The 20,691-nt window shown below is 47.3% G+C and overlaps 1 protein-coding gene across 1 annotated transcript in view; it reads right to left on the reverse strand.

The window, feature by feature from the left end:
- Nucleotides 1–20,691, reverse strand: part of IGFBP2 (insulin-like growth factor binding protein 2, 36kDa) — a 100,223-nt gene that overhangs the window by 23,435 nt on the left and 56,097 nt on the right. Inside the window, exon 2 of the mRNA XM_008583711.1 lies at nucleotides 427–530. Coding sequence (XP_008581933.1) covers nucleotides 427–530 — 104 coding nt within the window. The remainder of the gene's footprint in view (nucleotides 1–426; nucleotides 531–20,691) is intronic.

Below are 20,691 nucleotides of genomic sequence, written 5' to 3' on the forward strand. Positions count from 1 at the left end.
CCTCGGCTTCTTCTGCCCCTGCCGCCGAAGCCTGGTCCTAAAGAACCTGCTTCTCCCCGCCCCCTGTCTTCTCCCCTCCCCCTTTTGGAGACCACCTCCTGGCCCGACACTCCCGCGCGGGGACACGTGCGTGCGCGCACGCCCACTTGCCCTCCCGCCCCCGCCTCCCCCGGCGGTTCCAGGTTTGGGTCCCTCACTCCTCCCCGGCCACGTCCGTCCCCGCTCTTCTAGCCCGGGCTCCCTGACTCCCGGAGAACACGAATAACTCGCGGGCTGGGGTAGACCGGCGTGGAGGAGGGACGAGCGGGAGCTTTTGTCTCCCGTCTTTCAGTTCAGTTGGGAAGGACTTGGTTTGCGCGCTTTCCGTGTGGCCGGCACTGGGCTAATTGCTGGGGGCACACAAAGAACATAAGGCACAGTCTTGACCTTCGAGTGCATTTCACTCTGCTCGCGCCGACTCCCTCCACCCTCGGAGTATCGCCCGCCGTTGACGTGCTGCCTGGAACAATGAACTTGGTGTCGGGTGGGTCCTGGGGAAGTTGACACCGGTCTAGACCGGGCTAGCCCCAGACAGCCCGTTAGTGACCACTGCAGTTTCCCAAACCTGGGAGCTCGCGGCTACAACATATGAGAACCGAAGTGCCATTTCTGGGCACCGAGAAACCTGCTCCCTTCCTCTCTGTTAACATACCCCGACCCCTCCCCCCGGCCAAAATAATCCCTTAGCGACCTGAGCCTCCACTCACAAATCCCGAGGCATTTGCTGCAGGAGAGATCCCAGAACACTCTGCTGCAGGGGTCTTGGAGAGGTCAGACCAACCTCTAGGTATGAGAGAAGCCCGGGATAAGGCCATTTATGGCTCTCTCCAGTAATGCAGATGGACAAGTATGGTCTCCCTTCATTGTTCTGTTTGATTTACTGAGACACTATCCAAGCTGCCCCCAACCCCCATCGTTCCAGGCTGAACTCATCACTCATCTCCCTGGGTTGTTACCCTAACAAAGACCCTTGTCAGAGAGATTCTCTTGCTGAGGCGTGGACCATTAAGCTGCCTCCATCCCAGGTGTAACTTTTGAATACCTCCGTGCCACCCTTCCCCCACCAGACCTCCCACTCCAGCTCTTTCTAAATTTAGGGCTCGGAGTCTCCTTGGTTCAGTTTAACAGCTACTTAACCAAGTCTGGCCACCTGGCCCTGAAGTGGACTAGACGCTTCCCAGAAGGCAGGCTCCTGGTCGTAAGGAACTGAGAGGGGAAGAGAATTATGGGGAAGAGATTGGGAAGACAAACAAATTAATGGTTGTCAGAGGCTTTGAGGAAGAGAAATATTCTGGAGAGGTGACGGAGGACAGATGGGGGAGCTTCCTATGTGAGTCAGAGTTGAAATTGAAGCTTGGAATTCTACCAGGGGAAATGGAGGGACAGCAAGGGCACTCTGAGCAGAGGGAAAGCCACAGCAAGGGCACAGAACTGGGAAACTGAGGTTGGACATCAGAAAGTCAGTGCACTTCGGCCAGAGAGCAGAACACTTGCGGGGAGCAGTGGAGGACTGGCAGGAACTCCAGCTGACTCGTGTGCAGGTTGGACTTCATTTGGCAGGCACTAGCTCATACCAGCGCTCACACAGTAGCTCACACAGATGCTCATAGAGCATCCAGGTTTGAGCAGAGTGAAATAGACAGAGTTGGACTTCTGGAAACCACTAGAGAGTGCAGATCTTACAGAATTAAAAAGACACAGGCACTGGGAGGTTCCTGGTCACTCACCTCTGTGTTCCTGCCTTGTAACACGTTTCTGCTGGTCCCGCCCGCTGAGCTCATTCAGAGTAGAGACAGGGTCTAGCTTGATTCTGTCCAAAAGAAATCTAATGCAAACCACAAATGTGAACGTGTGTAATTTTAAATTTTCTAGCAGCCACATTAAAATACAGTAAAAAGAAATAGGTGACATCCATTTTAGTAATATACATTAACTCAATTTATCCAAAATACTATTTTGTGTAATCAGTGTTAAAAATTATTAATAAGATTTAACATTTCTTCTTTTTATACTAAATCCTCAAGCTCTGAAGTGCATCTTATACAGCACATTTCTTTTCTTTTCTTTTTTTTCTACACATTTCAATTCAAACCAGCCAAAATCCAAATGCTCAATAGCCACAGTGCCTAGTAGCTACCCAATTGGGCAGCACACAGTTCTAAAATATAGTCTGACACCTAGTAGGCACTCCATAAATATTTGTTGAATGAATGAAAAGTACTGTCTCTAACAATTCTCCTGGCAGGGCTCTTCATTCCCCTTCTGCCTTCACTGCAATGCCCAGCAGCTGGGGATGAAAGATGGTGATGTATCTATCGAGAGGCAAGAGAGACAGGGCCAGCCCGGTGGCGCACTGGATAGTGTGCCACTTGGGAAGCGCAGCGGCGCTCCCACCCGAGGGTTCGGATCCCACATACAGACCAGTTCCGCTCACTGGCTGAGCGAGGCGCAGAAGCAGCGCCGAGGGTTGCAATCCCGTTGCCGGTCCCCAGTCCGGTACGGGGGCAACACTGAGGGTTGCGATCCGTTGCCGGACACGGAAAAAAAAAGACAAAAAGACAAAAAAAAAAAAAGAGACATTCATTCAGTTACTCGCTTATCCTTTGAGATTCTTTTTCCTTCCACCTCCTTTGAAAGTTCTTCATCTTTTAGTCAAGAACTGTGGCGGTGACTGGGCAAAATGATATGGACTTGACAATGCAAGGCACTCAAGAAGATTTCTCTTTCTGAGTCTGAAGACCCCATTCCAATTCTTTTCTCCTAGTTCTCAGGTTAATTGCCAATTTTACCCTTCCCCACCCCAAATGCACACACACACAACAACAACCCCTTCTTTTTGCACCCTTTCTTAACCCCCATTAGCCTGAGTCCCACTCCGGAAAGGCCAGCTGCCACTGAGGCTTGAATCACAGACCATCCTCAGTCAACTGAAGCATAGAGAAGTACAGGGACTTGGCCAAGGCTCCAGGCCTGGTTCCCAGCTGGCCGGGGACTTGACCATTTTGCTCATTACTGTAAGTCCAGAGCCTAGAACAGTGCCTGGCACACAGATGCTCAGTAAATATTTGTTGAGTGAACCCAAGTTCTCTATCCCTACTCTCTTGCTTTGCCCATTGTTCCTGGAGCATTCTTTGCTTTAAATTTCTCATCAGTCCTCTGTAAAGGATATGTCCTTAGGCTTAACAGCCTGTCTGTCTGTGCTGGGCAGTGAGGACTGGTTGAGAGATGGGGACAAGCTGAGACTGGCTTTCTCCCTTCCCCCTAATCCCTGCTTTTTTCCATTTGAACAGTGTTCCATAAACCCCACCCTCACATGGTTTACCGTAACTAAGTACCACCTGTGCTATTATTTACATTATTTTTTTAAGTAAGTCAATTCACTCTTTTTTTTTTTTACTTAATGCTATTTTTAAAAGAAACTTTATATCACTTCCATAAATGGAAACCCAGTATTGATGGCCATATATAGATGGTAACCATAAAAATAAACACAATGAAAACAATTCAATGTTATTCGATTTGAGCTGGATACTGTTGCTTGCTGAAGCCTCTGAGGCTGGCACACTCTCCCCTGGCTAAAAAAGATGAGCCAATCTAAGAGAAGGGCTCAAGGCAAGCCAGACCCAAGCTGAGATTTACTCCACTGAGTCATTAGCAGGATAAGAATGTTTTAAGAAACATTTTATTGAAATATAATATACATGCAAAAAAGCACACACAAACTTGATAAATATTCACAGATTGGCTGTACCATGTGAACAGCACCCAGATCAAGAAAGAGAACATGAACAGCACACAGGAGCCCCCTTCATGCTCCTTCCAGTGATCACCCACCCCACCCCAACTAGGGTGAACATTATCACAACTCCTACTGGTGTAGGTGAGTTTTGCCTATTTTTTGCATTTTACATAAATGGAAACATGCAATATGCAGTCTTTTGGTCTCTGGCTTCTCTTGCTCCACATTACACGTGTGAGATTTACGCATATTCCTCCACGTGGTTGTAGTCCTTCCTTCTCGTTGCTGGGTAGCATTCCATGGTATAACTACATCACAATTTATTTACTCATTCTATTGTCGATGGGCATTTGGATAATTTCTGGTTTTTGACTATTATGAACACAGCTGCTATGCACTTCCCAGAACATGTTGTGTGTGGAGCACGTGCACACATTTCTGTTGGATTTTCACCTAGACGTGCAATTTCTGGGTCATAGTATATGCGTGTGTTCAGCTTTAATAGATATACCCCAAAGTTTTGTCCAGTAAATGCATAAATTTATACTCCTCAGCACATGAGGGTTTCACTTGCTCCCTATCCTTGCCAACAATTGACATTTTCCACCTTTTTGAAATTTACACATTCTGGTGGATATGTAGTTGCATATCTCATTGTGGTTTTATTGTGCAGTTCCCTGATGACTAACAAAGTTGAGCACCTATATATATGATAAAATACAAGGAATTTAAAAAGGGAATCTTATGGCACAGTGTTATGTAATGTCATGCCCGTGGATCATAATTGACTATCTCAAGCAACACCTAAAATCATCCTACACTATTTTATTATGGGAAGTTTTGTTTTAATTTTAGGAGTTGTTTCAGGAGGAAGGGAAGAGGCACACAAGGATAAGAGCATTGCTTGAGCAGAGGAAGTGTCCTTTAGTCTCTATACAGTCCCCTGGGATTTGCCGCAAATCAGCACAGCCTCTTTCTTGGTGAGTCTTGAGACAAAATGAACAGGAGTGAGAATCTCTGGCTTTTCTCAACCAATTCCTTAGTTAGAAACTCCCTAATGGAAGTCTGGGGAGCATCACTATGGAAAAAATTAAGAAAAAAAAAAATGTGCTAGTCCAGAGCCTAGAACAGTGCCTGGCACACAGATGCTCAGTAAATATTTGTTGAGTGAACCCAAGTTCTCTATCCCTACTCTCTTGCTTTGCCCATTGTTCCTGGAGCATTCTTTGCTTTAAATTTCTCATCAGTCCTCTGTAAAGGATATGTCGGCTTTTCTCAACCAATTCCTTAGTTAGAAACTCCCTAATGGAAGTCTGGGGAGCATCACTATGGAAAAAATTAAGAAAAAAAAAATGTGCTCTGGCATAACGAAGGCCAGGGCTGCATGCCTTCTGGTGATTTTCTAAACAAGTCTCAAGTGCCAGGCCAACAACTTGATCTGATTATCACCATCATCTTTGTCTTCAGAAAATCTTAATCTAGTGCCTCTTCCCAGATGCTAGATTATCCTTTTGCATGGCCCTGCCCTCTAGAAGCTGCTGAATCAGGTTGGGTGATTCTGTAGTGACCAAATGGAAAGGACACAAAAGATAATCAGAATCATAATGTGAGCCCTGGAGGCTGGCAGAAGAGTTCAGAGACAGGACCTTGGGGCCAGTTTGCCTGGATTCACATCCAACTCCATCACTCACTTGCTATATAATTTGGGGCAGTTATTTAATCTCTCTGATATAATCAGGGGATGATAATAACAGGACCTGTTTCAGAGGTTTACTGCAAAGACCAAATGAAACAATCAAGGTGAAATCCTTAGCACACTGCCTGGTATGCAACCCTTAGCAAAGATAGTTGTGCTGTTATTATCACATTATGTACACGAGGAGGAGCCCATGTCCTTTGGCATGGTGCAGGAGTGGAGCATGAGGCTGAGAGTTCCCAGGTTGAGGTCAGGAAAGCACCATGTCCCTCCCTCTAATAAATCTGGGAAGATATTTGCAGAGGAGGGAGGAATCAAGAGGAATGCATGGTGGGAAGGGTTGGAGTTATTCCTCAGAGTGTAATGAGGCAGGGAGGGGACGATTGGGTGCACAGAGCTTCCAGCAAGTGTGCCCAAGAGTAACAAGAAAGAAACAGAAGAAATCAGAGCATGGTGGTCCTCAGAGGCCTGGAAGAAGGAATGGAAACCGGCCAAGGGGATCCAGGGTCTTCTCCCCACTGTAAGTCAGAGATCTGGCCGATCTGCCTGGCCATGGTAACAGGCAGGGAAGTGCAGTGACAAGAGAAAGAAAGGACCAAAACTAAAAGCAGTGAGTCTGTGCAGACACTTTTACAAGTGGTTCTTAATTTAATTCTCATAATTGTCACATGAGGCTCAGAGAAGTTGTGACTTGTTCATGGTTACCCAACTAATATGTCAAAACCTTACCTTTCTGCCACTCCAGGGGAGCCAAAAAAACACAACTCTAGTTCAAGATCTGCTGCTAACTTCAGGGGTGTGGCCTTGGGCACCCTGTGGCACTGTATTCAAGCTCTTCCAAAGAGTGGAGGGGTTGGACTCAACATTCCTGTGCACTGGACGAAGGAAAGGATGACAGATGGAGGCAGTCTAGTGAGGTTAAGAAGAAGGCTTCTGAAGCCACACTACCTAAGCTCAAATCTTGGCTCAATCTACTGTGCAGAGATTGCTGATGTTCTCCCACATCCTGCTCTACTTTCCTTCCTGGGCATGAAGAAGCTGCCTTGAATAGCAAATGAGTGTAAGATAAACCTCTGTTGTATTAAGTGCCCAAGATTTGGAGAGTTATTTGTTATTGCAATACGGGCTACTCTGTCTTAACTAATGCAACCATTTGCTAGCTGTGTAAACTTGGGTGAGTTACTTAACCTCTATGTGCCTCAGTGTCCTCATCTATAAAATGGAGATACAGATAATACCTACCTCATAAGGTTGTTGTGAATGTATAAAGAGCTTAGTATTTTAGGCACTTAAAACCTGAAAAACAATGTCTAAAACACTGTAAGTACTATATAAGTATTATTTAGCACTTTTATTTTGTAGCATTATTTTCCCAGTAGCATGAGTTATTGTCAGTTTCTATTAGAATCTAAGCATGCACTATGGATCTGAATTTATATGCTGACTTTTTGCCAGTTGGTATTGGCCCAGTCAACTAACTTTTCTGAGCCTCTATTTCCTTATTGTTAATGTGGACAATAATATCACATTAATGATAAGGATTCTTTGAGTTCAGGACCTGTAGGTTGTAGGCTAAAAAAAAAAAAAGAAATCTCTTCTTGATTTATATTTCATAGTTAGGGAGTTGGTGGTGATTCTCCTCTAAAGAGAGATACCAAGGCACAGAATGGAAAAGCCCAAATCTTTTCCAGCTAGAGTAAGCTTTCCAGATCAAAGCAATGGAACCCATGTGGAGCTAACCAGATGGCCACGGTCATCCACTGGCCCCTCACAGCCCACCTGCCATTGCCTCTGTTCTGGTTATCTCTTGCTGTATAACAAACTATCCCAAAGTTTAAGTCTTAAAACAACCGCTTGGATTATCTCTGGTTCTGTAGGCTGCCTCAATTCAGCTGGGTAATTTTCATGTGGGCTCTCTCATGGAGTTATAGTAGACAGTGTCTGGTGCTGGAGTCATCTTTAGGCTCACTTGGTGGGCAGTGGATGCCAACTGCTGGCTGAGGGTTGAGATGGGTGGTCAACACCAGCACCTTTGTATGGCTTCTTCACATGGCCTGGGCTTCTCAGAGCATGGTGGTTGGGTTTCGAGAAGGAGTGTCCCGAGAGTGTGTGCTGCAGGAGCCAGATGGAAGCTGCAAGGCTTCCCAGCATGCCAAAGTCCCACAGCATCACTTCTCCCTTATTCTGCAAGTCAATCAGTCACAGGCCAGCCCTTGTTCAAGGGGGTGGAGAAGTGGTGTGTGCGACAGAAGATCCTGGTGAAGCTAACTTTGGAAAGCATGGTCAGCACAACCTGAACATTCTCCCGCCTTACGAGAACATCTACACATAAGCCAAGCCTTGTTCTGAGGAGTCAGGGAGTCTCTCCATCAGCCGTCTGCTCCTCAAACTGCTGGTCATCCCCTGAGGAGCAAGGGGCAACTGCTGCTCTCCAGAGGCAGGCTGCTCTGATGAATGAGCCAGCCCTGCACCAGGCCACGTTCCTTCCCAGCCTCTGAGGCTTACAGTTTTACCAAGAACACAACAGAGCTCAAGCCTTGCATAAAGGTGCTACCCATTAAACAAATTACAGGTTTTTCTCCCCTTTTGGAAGATTGTTGGAGTCAAGGAGTTGTTGGAATCCTTGATGGGTCCAGGACTTTGGGGTCCATCACATCTGAAGGACAGGGATGCTGAGCCAAGTATCTCTAGGCCAGAATTCTCTAGATTAGGGGTTGGCAAAACTTTTCTATAAAGGGCCCCATGCTTAGTATTTTAAGCTGAGCAGGCCTCATATAGTCTCTGTGACCACTACTCACCTCTGCTGTTACACTGCAATAGCAGCCAAGGACAACATTCAAACAAGGGAGCCTGGCTGTGTTCCAATAAAATTCTATTTACAAGAACAGACAGAGGCCAGAATTGGCCTACAGGCCATAGTCTGCCAACCCCCACTTAGGGCCTCCTCAATTTTAGAGAACAGACTTTCAAAGGCTTCCACACCCAGGAAATAATGCAGAGCCTGGGGTGTCACTTCCTAACCAACAACTGACCGCCCCCCACTCCCAATAGCATCCCTACGTGTAACTCCAAGGGAGCAATAGGCTGCCTGTTGGAAAGGCCAGCTCCATAAATGTCAGTTTCCAACTCCAGCAGCTTCCCTCTTGGTCCCCACTCTCTGGGTCCCTGCTTTCTCCCAGAGTCCCATGGTGAGGCATTCCTGGTCCCCAGCATCACCAAAGGAGAACCTCCACCAGGCAACTGGCAGAGCCCTGGCTGAACCTCTCTATTCATCTAGGACCGGACTCTGCACAGGAAAGAACGGTCCCTGAGACTTCTTGGAGAAGGAAGGCGAGACGGGCAGCAGAAGGAAGCCAGGCAGATGCCATAATCAGAGCAGGAGATAACTGGCTTCTCTGAAAAGGTTTTAAGCAGGGTGCAGCATCTGTGAAAAATTTGCATGGGGCTGTTGCTTCCATTAGATAGGCCTGCCCCCCTCTCCCTTGCTGCAGCTTTTCTTTCGAGGAACAAGACTACATCTGTTTGGTGATACTCTATCTGGAATCCCTAAATAAACCTTTCAGGCCCTGGCAAACAACAGCCCATCTTATTCTGATGGGGGAATCTTCTGAAACACAGCAGCTTCTTAATCCTAAATCCATCTGCTGGCGCCCCCTCCCTTCCCACCAAATCCCCACTCCCCCCACTCCCTGGCCCTCAACTTGAAGGTTGCACACATCTGCCACCTTCAGCCCCTCTCGACTGTAAGAGATTTTTGCTTTTGAGTTTACGTTTGGTATTGTTGTACGTGGTTTCTCTCTCCCCCTTTCTTCCCAGGGTGTCTCTCTCTCTCTCTCTCTCTCTCTCTCTCTCTCTCTCTCTCGCTGGCTCAATGCTTCTCAGCCACACAATACCATCTGAGCAAACTTGTTCAGGCCCCCACAATTATCTCATCTCCCCATCACCCCCACCCTCACCCTCCTGAGGCCACAGAGAAGCAGGCAAAGCTAAACAAATAAAAGATGGGAAGCGACCCAGCCAGCACTTCTAAGGCCCTAGCAATGTGAAATCGCAAGTTCTCTGCTCAGCTTGCCTTCTGCTTCCCCACAGGCACCAGGCTCCCCCACAGTTACACACAGGCACACACAAACCGGCACGTGCACACACACAGGCACACAGAGCTGAGCCCCTCCTACTGCTGAAACCCAGGTCCCCTGCAGTGCAGGCTACAGAATCTGTGTGCCCGCAGCTGGGCACACAGACCTCCCCTTTGCCTCCATCCTCTCACTGCCATCCCTCAATACAGCAGACACTCATTGCCCTAATTCTTCCTTCCAGGAAACCTCTAGCCTCAGCAGAGAGCCATGGAAAGCCAGAAGTTGCTGTAGGCATTGGTCTCTGACAAAATTGCTGCTGGGTGGCGGTGAAAAACTCAGTTTGAACTGCATTCTTCCACCTCCCTACCTCTTTCTTGCTTGGGAGAAGGACGTATAGACTACAGGCTACAATGTCACAGGCAGGCCTTGTTTCTCGTTGCTCTGGAATTCAACCACAGCCTCTGTCCTCCAATGGGAAGCCAGCCAGTGAGCCCACCACTGCTCAACCAAGATTGAGAGGGAAGGGAGGGTTTGGAGGAACGAGAGGAAATGCTGAAATAATCCAGTTGTTACTGGGCCACTGGGGGTGGAGGTAGCAAATAATCATCCCCTAGGGGAAAACTAGGACCCACAATTTGGAGATTCTTTATAGTCCAGTTTGAAGATTAGGGACGTTCTTTGTGGGAGGAAGGCTCTTTTCTGAAATGATTCTTGGCTCAGTCCATGCAGAGCACCTTCCAGAAGGTGAGGCAAGCCTCATCTAACCCTGTCTGTTGCTCCAAACACCAGGAGTGAAGCTGCTCTCAAAGCTGCCCTGCGATGGGAGGTTATGGTGCTTTGTGTTTCTTTTTGTGACCTACCTCCCTGTCCTCCATCTCTCTGATGACATTGAAAGCCCAGTGAGTGGGCCGGCCCGGTGGCACACTGAAGAGTGCGCCACTTGGGAGCGCGGTAGCGCTCCCGCCGAGGGTTCGGATCCCATGTGGAGACCGGTTCCCGCTCACTGGCTGAGCGCGGTGCGGGCGCAACCCCGAGGGTTGCGATCACGTTACAGGTCAGTAAAAAAGACAAAAAGGAAAAAAAAAAAAAAAGAAAGCCCAGTGAGGACAGAAACTGGCCGTCTCTGATTCCTGTGTCCCTGTCCCCTCACCCCTTGCCCCACTGCTCTCCTGCCTGGCTTTGTCCGTAGTAGAGAGATGACTCCGTCTCCCAGTCGCCTACCTGTGAGCAGCCTCAGTGATTCCCCTTTGCATGAATAGAAGAACTGCAGGAAGCTCCTTGCTCAAGGTCATTGGATGATCCGGTGGTTTCACCAGCACAGCAATGGTCCCTCCACTTGCTGCTCCTGCTTCTTCACAGGCAGCAAAACACCATGGACTAAGCACCGCTGTGCACAGAGCTGACACCAAGGAGTATTTCCCGAACATTGGTCATTCACGAACCTCCTGCTAATTTCTGCTAGATCTTTGAACTACCTCAAATGTTGCTTCCTTAATATTTACCTCTAAACCAACTCACTTATATCATTTAAATAAAATTCTGCAAGCAATAATATTCCCAAACATGCAGATTTAACACACTGCTTTTCTTATCACACATGAAAATAAAATACATAATTCGTGTTAGGTGGTATTCGGAGTATCACCTAAAAATTACCTTGTATACCATTTTGTGTACCATAGTTGGCACAAAAATGTGGAAGATATTTTAATATTTGGGCCAGGTTAAGTGACTTGGGCATGTTTCTGAGGCTCAGTCCCCTCATCTATAAAATGGGAATAATAATGCCTGCCTTCATGAGATAGTAGATACTTTATGAAGGGTAATAGACAGTATAAAGAGATATCAAGTAGGAAGGGAATTTTTAATAAAATATATGGCCACGAGAATGGCATAAAATTTAGTAAGTATGGGAATTTTTCTGGAAGTATAAATTCCTAAAGGGGAAGGAGTAGAGAGTGCTGTACACACTCAAACGAACAGGAGCCCTGCAACAGATACTGCAAAGGAGATAGAACAGAAATAGTAGAGACACGTACAGGCTATTAAAAGAAACAATGCACACCCACATGAAAAACACAAATAAAAGAGCCTATATAGAATTATAACTCATTGTAATTCTACTAAACTATGAATGCAAAGCAAGGCGATGGTGGTGAGCCTCTAGATACACCGTGGGGAAGTCTGCAACCTCATCAGCGGGCTGAGGGGCTTCCTGGAGGTGGTGTTAGAAATCAGAGCTCTGTCTCCTCAGTCGTGAGAGTGTTTCTGGAATCCTTTTTCTCTCTCCCATATCTCAACTCCACATTCCCCTTGGGTTCCAGCTGTGGACAACAGATGCCTGCTGGAAATGGCTTTGCTGGAGGCTGTTGGTGGTTGGCAGGGCACCAAGGCCACGGGAGGCAGCAGCACAGTGTCTCTGGGGTGCCTCCCAGTGCCCAGCACCCTCTGCTGCTCTGAGTCCTCTGCACAGCCCCCTGCCCCCCAGGCACCCGCAGCCTCCCCATGTGCACTGTCTTCCCACTTGAAATCTTTCAGGCTGCCACCTCCAGTGATACTTCTCTTCCTCACTTTCTGTGAAGTGTCTCTCTCTCTCTCTGCAACTTGTCACAGCGCAACTATTTCTATCTCTTATTTTGTTGCTCCTCTCTGTCACCCCACTGCTTATCTTGGGGTTGGCTTTGTGCTCGCTCTCTGCATTCTCTGCCTCTTTTCCTCCACCATCGTTATCTTTATCCTTCCACCTACGGAGAAGAGTCCGTAGTGATTTTGCTATATTGTAATGATAATCAGTTGCCAAGATATCATCTAAGATATTATTGTCTGGAGATTGGGCAGAAGGGAAGGTTTAGAGGGTCACAATGAATCCTCTGCTACTATTCCACTAGCCACCTACACACACACACACACACACACACACACACACACACACCACGTGGCTGGGGTACAGCATCAGGCATCTTGCCAATACCTTCCAAACTGTGCCTCTTACCTAGGAGCCAGAATGGAGAATCAATAATTATTTCCATCCACATCTTTATAAAATAGTAAACAACCCAGTGGCTCAGCCAAGTCAATGACCTCAGTTCCTGCTCTTTGTCCAGAATCCTGTTCTCTGGACTTTCAGTGTGTGAAGGGGCATTCGAGTTGTAACACAAAAGAACTCATAGCTTGAAACAACCAGAACAAACAAAACACACTTTAGAAGCAATTATTTGGGGGATCTAATCTCAGTTTTGACAGATAACCCACAATGTGACTTTTTTTGAGTCACCAAACTGCTTGGAGCCTTCATTTCCTCATCTACAAAATGGGGTAAGAACATTTAGCTCAAGGGGCTTTTGTAAGGATTGAGCAAAATCACTCGTGAAGGTCTCTGGTGGGATGTCTGGTCCAAAGACGAGGTTCAACTCAAAATTTGCCAAATCTGAAGTTAGGTCTTTACTATGGGCACTTGCCTCCAGAAGCAATCCTTATTTTGAAAACCCCATTTCAGAATATGGGGTGCCCAGTATTCTTCGTGACCACCTGATGGCACACTAAGCCCCATCTCTCCTTCCCTGGACGTAATAGGTCTGAGGGGACCCACCGAGCCTGAGCCGCACCCTTGTGTGGAGACCTTCACCTTGCAAGTATGCCATCTTTCACTGCCTGCCTGCCCCATCTACTGCCGGCTGTCTGGAACAGGACCTTTTCTCTGGGGGAAAATATTGTTGTTTTTATGGCCACTTGTTTGATCCTCCAAAGCCAATATTTGCAGAGATAAGCATAGTGTGATGTAGCCAGTGGAGTTGTTTATGACTCTGCCCCATCCCATTGGGTTCTGGTCCCTTCTGAGCCACATTGTGAAGTGGGTGGGTGCATTTCAATAGCAGTTTGTCCTGGTACTCAGCCAAACTGCTTTGGAAGGATATGGAAGAAGGACTGGAGTAGTTTGCTCCTGTCTCCTGAAGATGTGCTTCCAGCCCACTCTGAATGCTCCGCAGGAATTGAATGTGACTTTCCCAGAGAGCCTGGACTCCTGTCCCCAATAGGCCTTTCCTATAACACAAATCTCAGGCCCGAAGAAGGACTGGAGTAGTTTGCTCCTGTCTCCTGAAGATGTGCTTCCAGCCCACTCTGAATGCTCCGCAGGAATTGAATGTGACCTTCCCAGAGAGCCTGGACTCCTGTCCCCAATAGGCCTTTCCTATAACACAAATCTCAGGCCCGCCCTGGTCTTCTCTACTAGAGAGTGAGGTTCCAGAGGGGCCTTTCTATAAAAATAAGATTTGTTTCCACTTCACATATAAATGCCTAGAGAGACTTTCCACCTGGTTTGGAGAGCTTATTTCAAATGATTTGACTTAAAACATAGGCTCTGAGGAGTACACACCATTCCCTTTGACATGGCCTGCAGGGGAGGGCACCCCAGCAGCTACGTGTGGGATACAATGAGAGGCCAGAGTGACATCGATTAGGAGAAACATGCTGCGCATATTAAGACATTGGAGGCACAGAAAACAAATACAGTTCCAAATATGAGCCCCAAACCAAAAGTATGAGGACTTGCAATCCAAAGCTGCAACTGGGCTGCTTCTCCTGTGGGCAACTCTATATGTTTACGAGGGAGTAGAAGCAGAAATGGATTTATTTAATCACGGTTAAGTGTTTTCTGGAGAAACAGCAGGGAGGCTGGCAAGCTAATAATAATAATAACAACAACAAGAAAAGAGGAGAAGAAATAGGACGGAGGCAGAGAAAGAAGGAGGAGGAGGGGAAAAGCAGCAGTCCAGCTGGGTGGCCCGTACGCGCCAGTCTCCTAGGAGAGTGATTCACACAAAGAATCTCATCGAATTATCTCATTTAATTCTCATAAAAACCCTATTAAGCAGTTTTTAGCATCCCCACTTTTCAGATGGGAAAAGTGAGGCTCTGAGAAGTGAAAGTGACTTGCTCAAGGTCATGCAGCTTACCAAAAGCAGATACCAAATGAGATTTTGCTGCCCTTGACCAAAGATCCATTTTCGATAAAGTCATCATTCAGTCACAGACAATTGAGCCCTTATTCTTATCCTGCCTTCACCACTTCGACTTGCTCAAGGTCATGCAGCTTACCAAAAGCAGATACCAAATGAGATTTTGCTGCCCTTGACCAAAGATCCATTTTTGATAAAGTCATCATTCAGTCACAGACAATTGAGCCCTTATTCTTATCCTGCCTTCACCACTTCCTGGGTTACTGTTTCCCTTTTGAGATGAGGGGGATCCTTTGTACCCTCAACATCGGCACAATCGACCAGTACAAGCTGGTCAAATGAATCAACATGACTGATGCCTTCCTCAGCCAACCAAGGATCTGAGATTGACCTGAAGCTTCCCTGAAGCATTTGGGAATTTCTGAGGCATTCTCATATATTTTAGGCCATCTGCTATGTGCCAGACACTATTTTAATAGTTTTGGGATAGATCAGCGAACCAAACAGATCGCTGTCCCTGCCCTGGTGGAGGGAGAGTAACATGAGGGGTGGGTGAGGGCAGCCAGAATGTCTGGGGGGTACCATAAGAGATGCCCCACAGCCCTCTTATTAACAAAGCAAGACCCAGCTCCGATCTGCTCTTCACATTGCAGCCAGAGAGGATTCTTTTCCAACACAAATCTGATCAACTCTTACCCCTGCTCAAAACCCTTCAGTGGCTCCCCATGGCTTTCAGGATAAAGACCCAAAGCCTTAGACCCAACTTCAGATCCTGCATGGTGCCTCTGCCCTTCATCAGCCTCATTCCATACCCAGCATCCCTTCTCTCCCTCTAACCAGCTCCTCTGGTTTCTTCCCTTTTACCAGTCAACCCCTCCTCCAAGTGCCTTCTCATGACAGCCCTGTCTTCCCCACATCAAGCCCCTCCTTACCAACTCCACGGAGCCCTCTGTCACACTTCTCATAGTTACAGCTTCACAGTTACTTGCGTGAGTCTCTTATGAATGTCCCTCTCGCACAGGGGACCGTAAGCTGCTTGCACACAAGCACTGTGTCTGTTGCACTCACCACTGCAAGGAGATCACCATGTGGTTTTAAAGGGGACCAAGGAGGGTTGGGGAGCCAGTCAGAAAGCTGTGGCCATGTCCTTGGAGTAATGACAACAGTGTGATCCCAAGTCGTAGAAGAGACATCAAAGGGAAGAGGTTCAAAAATGGTATAGGAGTCTGCACTGGGAAGAACCAGAGTATAATACAAACATCAACAACTTTCCATTTATTTAACTCCTTCTACATGCCGGACACTGCTCAGATCTGACCCAGAAACCCCAGCCATCTGGCAGGTCCTGTGATTCAAGACAGGGGTGAAATGGAAATATTGCCATGTGTCAAAGAACACAATTTTAACAGATTGGGTTTAAAGATTGAATTGGCTTTTATTAGCGATTCATGAATGGGGCAGCATCCCATCTATACAAAAATGGAAAGGTGCTCCGATGAGCTGAGCAGAGGGAGTTGGCTTTGTACAGGCAGAAAAGGACTGAAGAAAGCAGAAATAAGGAACAACAAGCAGATTGGTCATTTCAAAGTTACGTTTCTTATAGGGTTAAAACTGAAGGGTCTTTCTTACCACTGGATCAGGTAGACTGGGCCCTTCTTGATTGGTTGCAGAAAATCTCCTGTTTATAGGAAACACTGGCCCCATTTAAAGTCAGTTTAATCACATGGCACCTAGCACAAGTGACTGTGTTCTGTCTTGGTGTGGTCTGTTGGGGCCCAGTGTAGGAGCTCAGTTTGAAACAATGGCCTCCCATAAAGTCTGTTTAACACATGGGAAGGAGAGAACTTTAAGTTCAGTAATTACTCTAACAGCAAACAAAGTGTGGGGATAAAAGCAGTGTCCTCAGAGATCCGCAGAAAGAGGGCAGTGACAACAATCTTGGTGGTTTAGTCCATTCAAATCAAGAAGCCTTCGTGCATAATAACAGCTGACCGTGTGTGACAGGCAGTCCTTGGTGCTTACAGCATGAATTCCTACCAGGCAGCAGTCAATTACTATCTCCAGTTTACAGAGAAGAAACTGAGATACAGAGAGGGTAAGTCACCTGCCTCAGTATACTCGTCCTCTTCCAAACCCACACTCAGCTCCAGAGTTCGTGCACTGAAACACAATGCTTTCCAAATTACCCCTGGCACAGGACCAGCTTTTGCCCTCTGATTCATCACAGACAGACACTTTTCTAAAATACAATCATAAAATGAATTACTAGAAAAATGATCAGGTGCCTGGAAGGTGCAGCAATGTCCAATTTCTCTAGAAGTTTCTGAATGCTTACTCCATTTCTATACTTAGCTCTCATGGAGCAGTAACACACAGTACCCTGAGCAGCATGGGCCACACACACACTGGGTAGCACTATGCTAACCCGCCGCCCTACACACCCGCTCAGGCTCTGAGGACGTGAAGTTCCGAGTTGGGTGCTGAAAGGAATCACTTGTCTGGATTCCAGTGGCTGAACCGTTTGTGAACCTCCCCCACTCACCCCAGCCTGAAGGATTCGTGAGAGACCCTGGTCCTGGCGAGTTAGGGAGAGGCCCCTTTATTGTACAGGACTGAGATTAATTCTCTCCTAAAATCCCTTCCAAAACCAAAATGCTAGGATTCCGTCTCCTTTTACAACACTCCAGCTGGGCAGGAGTGTGCAGGGCCAGCTGTTTTGTTCTCACATTCATTAATAAAAGTGGCGAATGCAGCAAGAGCCACCCTTTTCTTTCCTTTGTCTTGTCTGAAAGGGGGCAGGAAGGGAGCAGGAGAGCCCGCGGACGTAGGGGACGTGTCAGACGTGCGACAGGAAGGGCTCAGCGAGACAGGAGCTGTGAGGAAGGAAGGCAGGTGGGCGGATGGGGGGGNTTTTTTTTTTTTAAGATGACCGGTAAGGGGATCTCAACCCTTGACTAGGTGCTGTCAGCACCACACTCTCCCAAGTGAGCCACAAGCCAGCCCTTGCCCTTGTCTTGGCTTCCCATATCCTTGGAGACAGGGAGGCCTCTGGAAGGAAGAGAACAGATTTAGTTGCCTTGGGTTCCCGCCAGGCTCCTCGGCCTGCAGCTCTGTGGGCCCCGGGCCTTAGACCCTCCTGTGAAGTAGGGGGCAGCCTGGATGACCTCAGCCCTACTCTGTGCTTCCTTGGGTCCTGTCATTTCGATACTTCTCTGTTCCACATCTGCTCCCTTGTTGCTGCTGACAGCTCTGGAGAAAGTGGCGGAGCTGCACCTAGTCATTTGTAACCTGGAGCACCGAGCTCAAGGCTCTGAACGAATGACTCAATGGACCTGTCCCAGTCACCCTTGCAGTAGCCAAATATTGAAATATGGCTCTGGCATCAGGCTGCTAGGGCTGGATACTGGCTCTGCCACTTACCAGCTTAAGCAAAACTGTATAAACGCTTGGCATATCCTCTTCGTCATTCATAAAATGGGAATAATATTACCTCATAGATTTTTATTTATTAGTAATTATTATCATTATTCTTATCATTATTTATTAATCATCCTTTATAGATTTAGAAGCCAATAATAAATTCACTCTCAACTGCCCACATTCATGGCATCGCTTTTCAGTCTGTGGGTTATGAACCACCAGGGGGTTGTAAAATCACTTTAATAGGTATAATATTACACATCTTAATAACTACTTATTATAATGATATGATAAAAGACAAGCATATAGAAAAAAGGAATAATAGAAAATACTAGTGCATCTCACATAGTAAGTGTAAGTGTCTTTATGTGAAACTTGAGTTTCAGGGGCACGTGTGTGCATGCCCTCGTGTGCACGCATCTTGTATTGTGCTGTGATGTAAAATGTGTTCTTACTGGGAGTCATGGTCCAAAAAATTTGAAACCACTGCTTTAGGTTAAATGACATTCCCCATAATTCTACCTTTCATGCTTTCCAATAGCCTGGCTCCCTCTGACCCTCCAGTGAACAGGGCTTCCTCTCCCCTCCGTCCGCCCCCTCCTCAGCCCCTCCTTTGCCTCCCCTTCTTCCTCTGAACCACAGGGATTCTCAGCCTCCCCTCCCCTCCCCTGACCCATCCTGAAGCTCCCAGCTCCTCCTCTGCAGCCCCTCCCTCTGCAGGAGGCCAGCGGGGTGCTGGGGTGCCAGACAGGAGGAACACCCCCCAGGCAGGTGGCAGGCGCTGAGGCTGGGAGGAAGGCGGTGGCCGAGGGAGGAGGTGGGCATTTTATAATCAGAGCAGGCTTTGGGTTAAGGGACAAAGTGGGGTGAAGTTAGGGGTCTGGGGTCAATTCTGAGGGAAAGACATTCCTGAGAGGGGAGAAGGATTAAGCTGGAGGGAGGATAAAGAGCAGAGAAAGAACTGGAAAGGATACCTGGAAGGGGAGTCCTTGAAACAGGAGCCAAAGACGTGATCTTCAAGACCAAGTCCAAGAGGAGAAGCAGCATGAGGGGCTGGAAATAACATCTCTGGGGCAGGCAGGGCTGTGCAGCCAGTCTGCAGGAAGAGGTCTTCCTGGAGGGCTGCCTCACCTTGCAGGGGCCTCCTCCTCGGCTAAGTGAACTCTGGAAGCCCTGGAAGCCCTGTGAAGCAGTAACTGGGTTGCTCCAGGTGAAGCCGCCTTAGCTGCGGCCACTTTCACTGCAGCCACTGGCCTCAGTGGCTTTGTGCCTTCCAAAAGCTAAAGCTGACACCATGTGGGTGTCCAGGGGTGTCCGCTTTGCATGAGAAAGCCTGATGTCTGGGCCAGCCTTTTTAGCGCAGCCCCCTCCCTCTGTCCCTCTGTACCTGTCAGATTGACAGCAAAGAAAATGAACAGACCTGGCCTCAGCTCACCAGCTCCCCCCTCACACCCTAGCTCCAAGGCAAAAGGGAAATGGTCTATATTATGCAGAGTCTTATTTTTATCTTATATCAGTGACTTAACATTTGAGTCCTGGGCTGGGCGGGGCCTGACAAAGGGCTCCGAGGGACTCTAATTCCAACTGCTGATCTCTTCCCCTATGTTCCCTCAAGACAGGTCTGGGAGTCACAACACCTTGGGTTCTGTTTGGACTTGGTCGTGATGGGCAACCAAACCACCTGCCCTCTGGGGATTCTGCTTCCTCATCTGTGCAGAGAAGGGCTTCTACTGAATGACATCCAGCACGCTTCACAGATTAACAGCTCGGCAGGAAGGGTTGCAGGGTCCAGGTAGGCCAGGGGAAAGCAAAGCTTGCCAGGTGGAAGAATACAAAAGGAAGTGGTGGGGAGGTGGCCAACTCAAGAACCCTTGCTCTGTCTCAAGGGGCAGCTACTCCTCGCTCCAGCCAATGGAGAAGCTGGAAATCTGAGATTTGACATGAAATCTCCAAAATTTTAAATGCTGACACTTAACTTCAAAATTTTCAATGGGGAGGTGGCCAACTCAAGAACCCTTGCTCTGTCTCAAGGGGCAGCTACTCCTCGCTCCAGCCAATGGAGAAGCTGGAAACCTGAGATTTGACATGAAATCTCCAAAATTTTAAATGCTGACACTTAACTTCAAAATTTTCAAACAACAAAACAGCTGAGAGCCTGGCTCAGACTGTAGTTTTCTGCCTCTTTCAAGCGTTTCTCAAATTTGAGTGTGCATCAGGGTTACCCAAAAGGCTTGTCAGAACACAAATTGCTGGGCCCACCTCAGAGTTGCTGATTCCATGGGTCTGATGCAGCTGACTGAGGGAACATACTTTGAGAACCACTGCTCTGCACTATAGGAATGTCACTACTGCCCTATCTAATTCTTTACATGATGCCAAAGCAGCTTCTCAGGAGGCATTGTCACGATTCTAGGCCCCTAATTTGATAATTAGAGTGATGATGATGATGATGATGATGATGATGATGATGATGATGATGATGATGATGATGATGATGATGATGATGATGATGATGATGATGATGATGATGATGATGATGATGATGATGATGATGATGATGATGATGATGATGATGATGATGATGATGATGATGATGATGATGATGATGATGATGATGATGATGATGATGATGATGATGATGATGATGATGATGATGATGATGATGATGATGATGATGATGATGATGATGATGATGATGATGATGATGATGATGATGATGATGATGATGATGATGATGATGATGATGATGATGATGATGATGAT

The sequence above is a fragment of the Galeopterus variegatus genome, unplaced genomic scaffold (assembly GCF_000696425.1).
Source record: "Galeopterus variegatus unplaced genomic scaffold, G_variegatus-3.0.2 Scaffold3009, whole genome shotgun sequence".
NCBI lineage: Eukaryota > Metazoa > Chordata > Mammalia > Dermoptera > Cynocephalidae > Galeopterus > Galeopterus variegatus.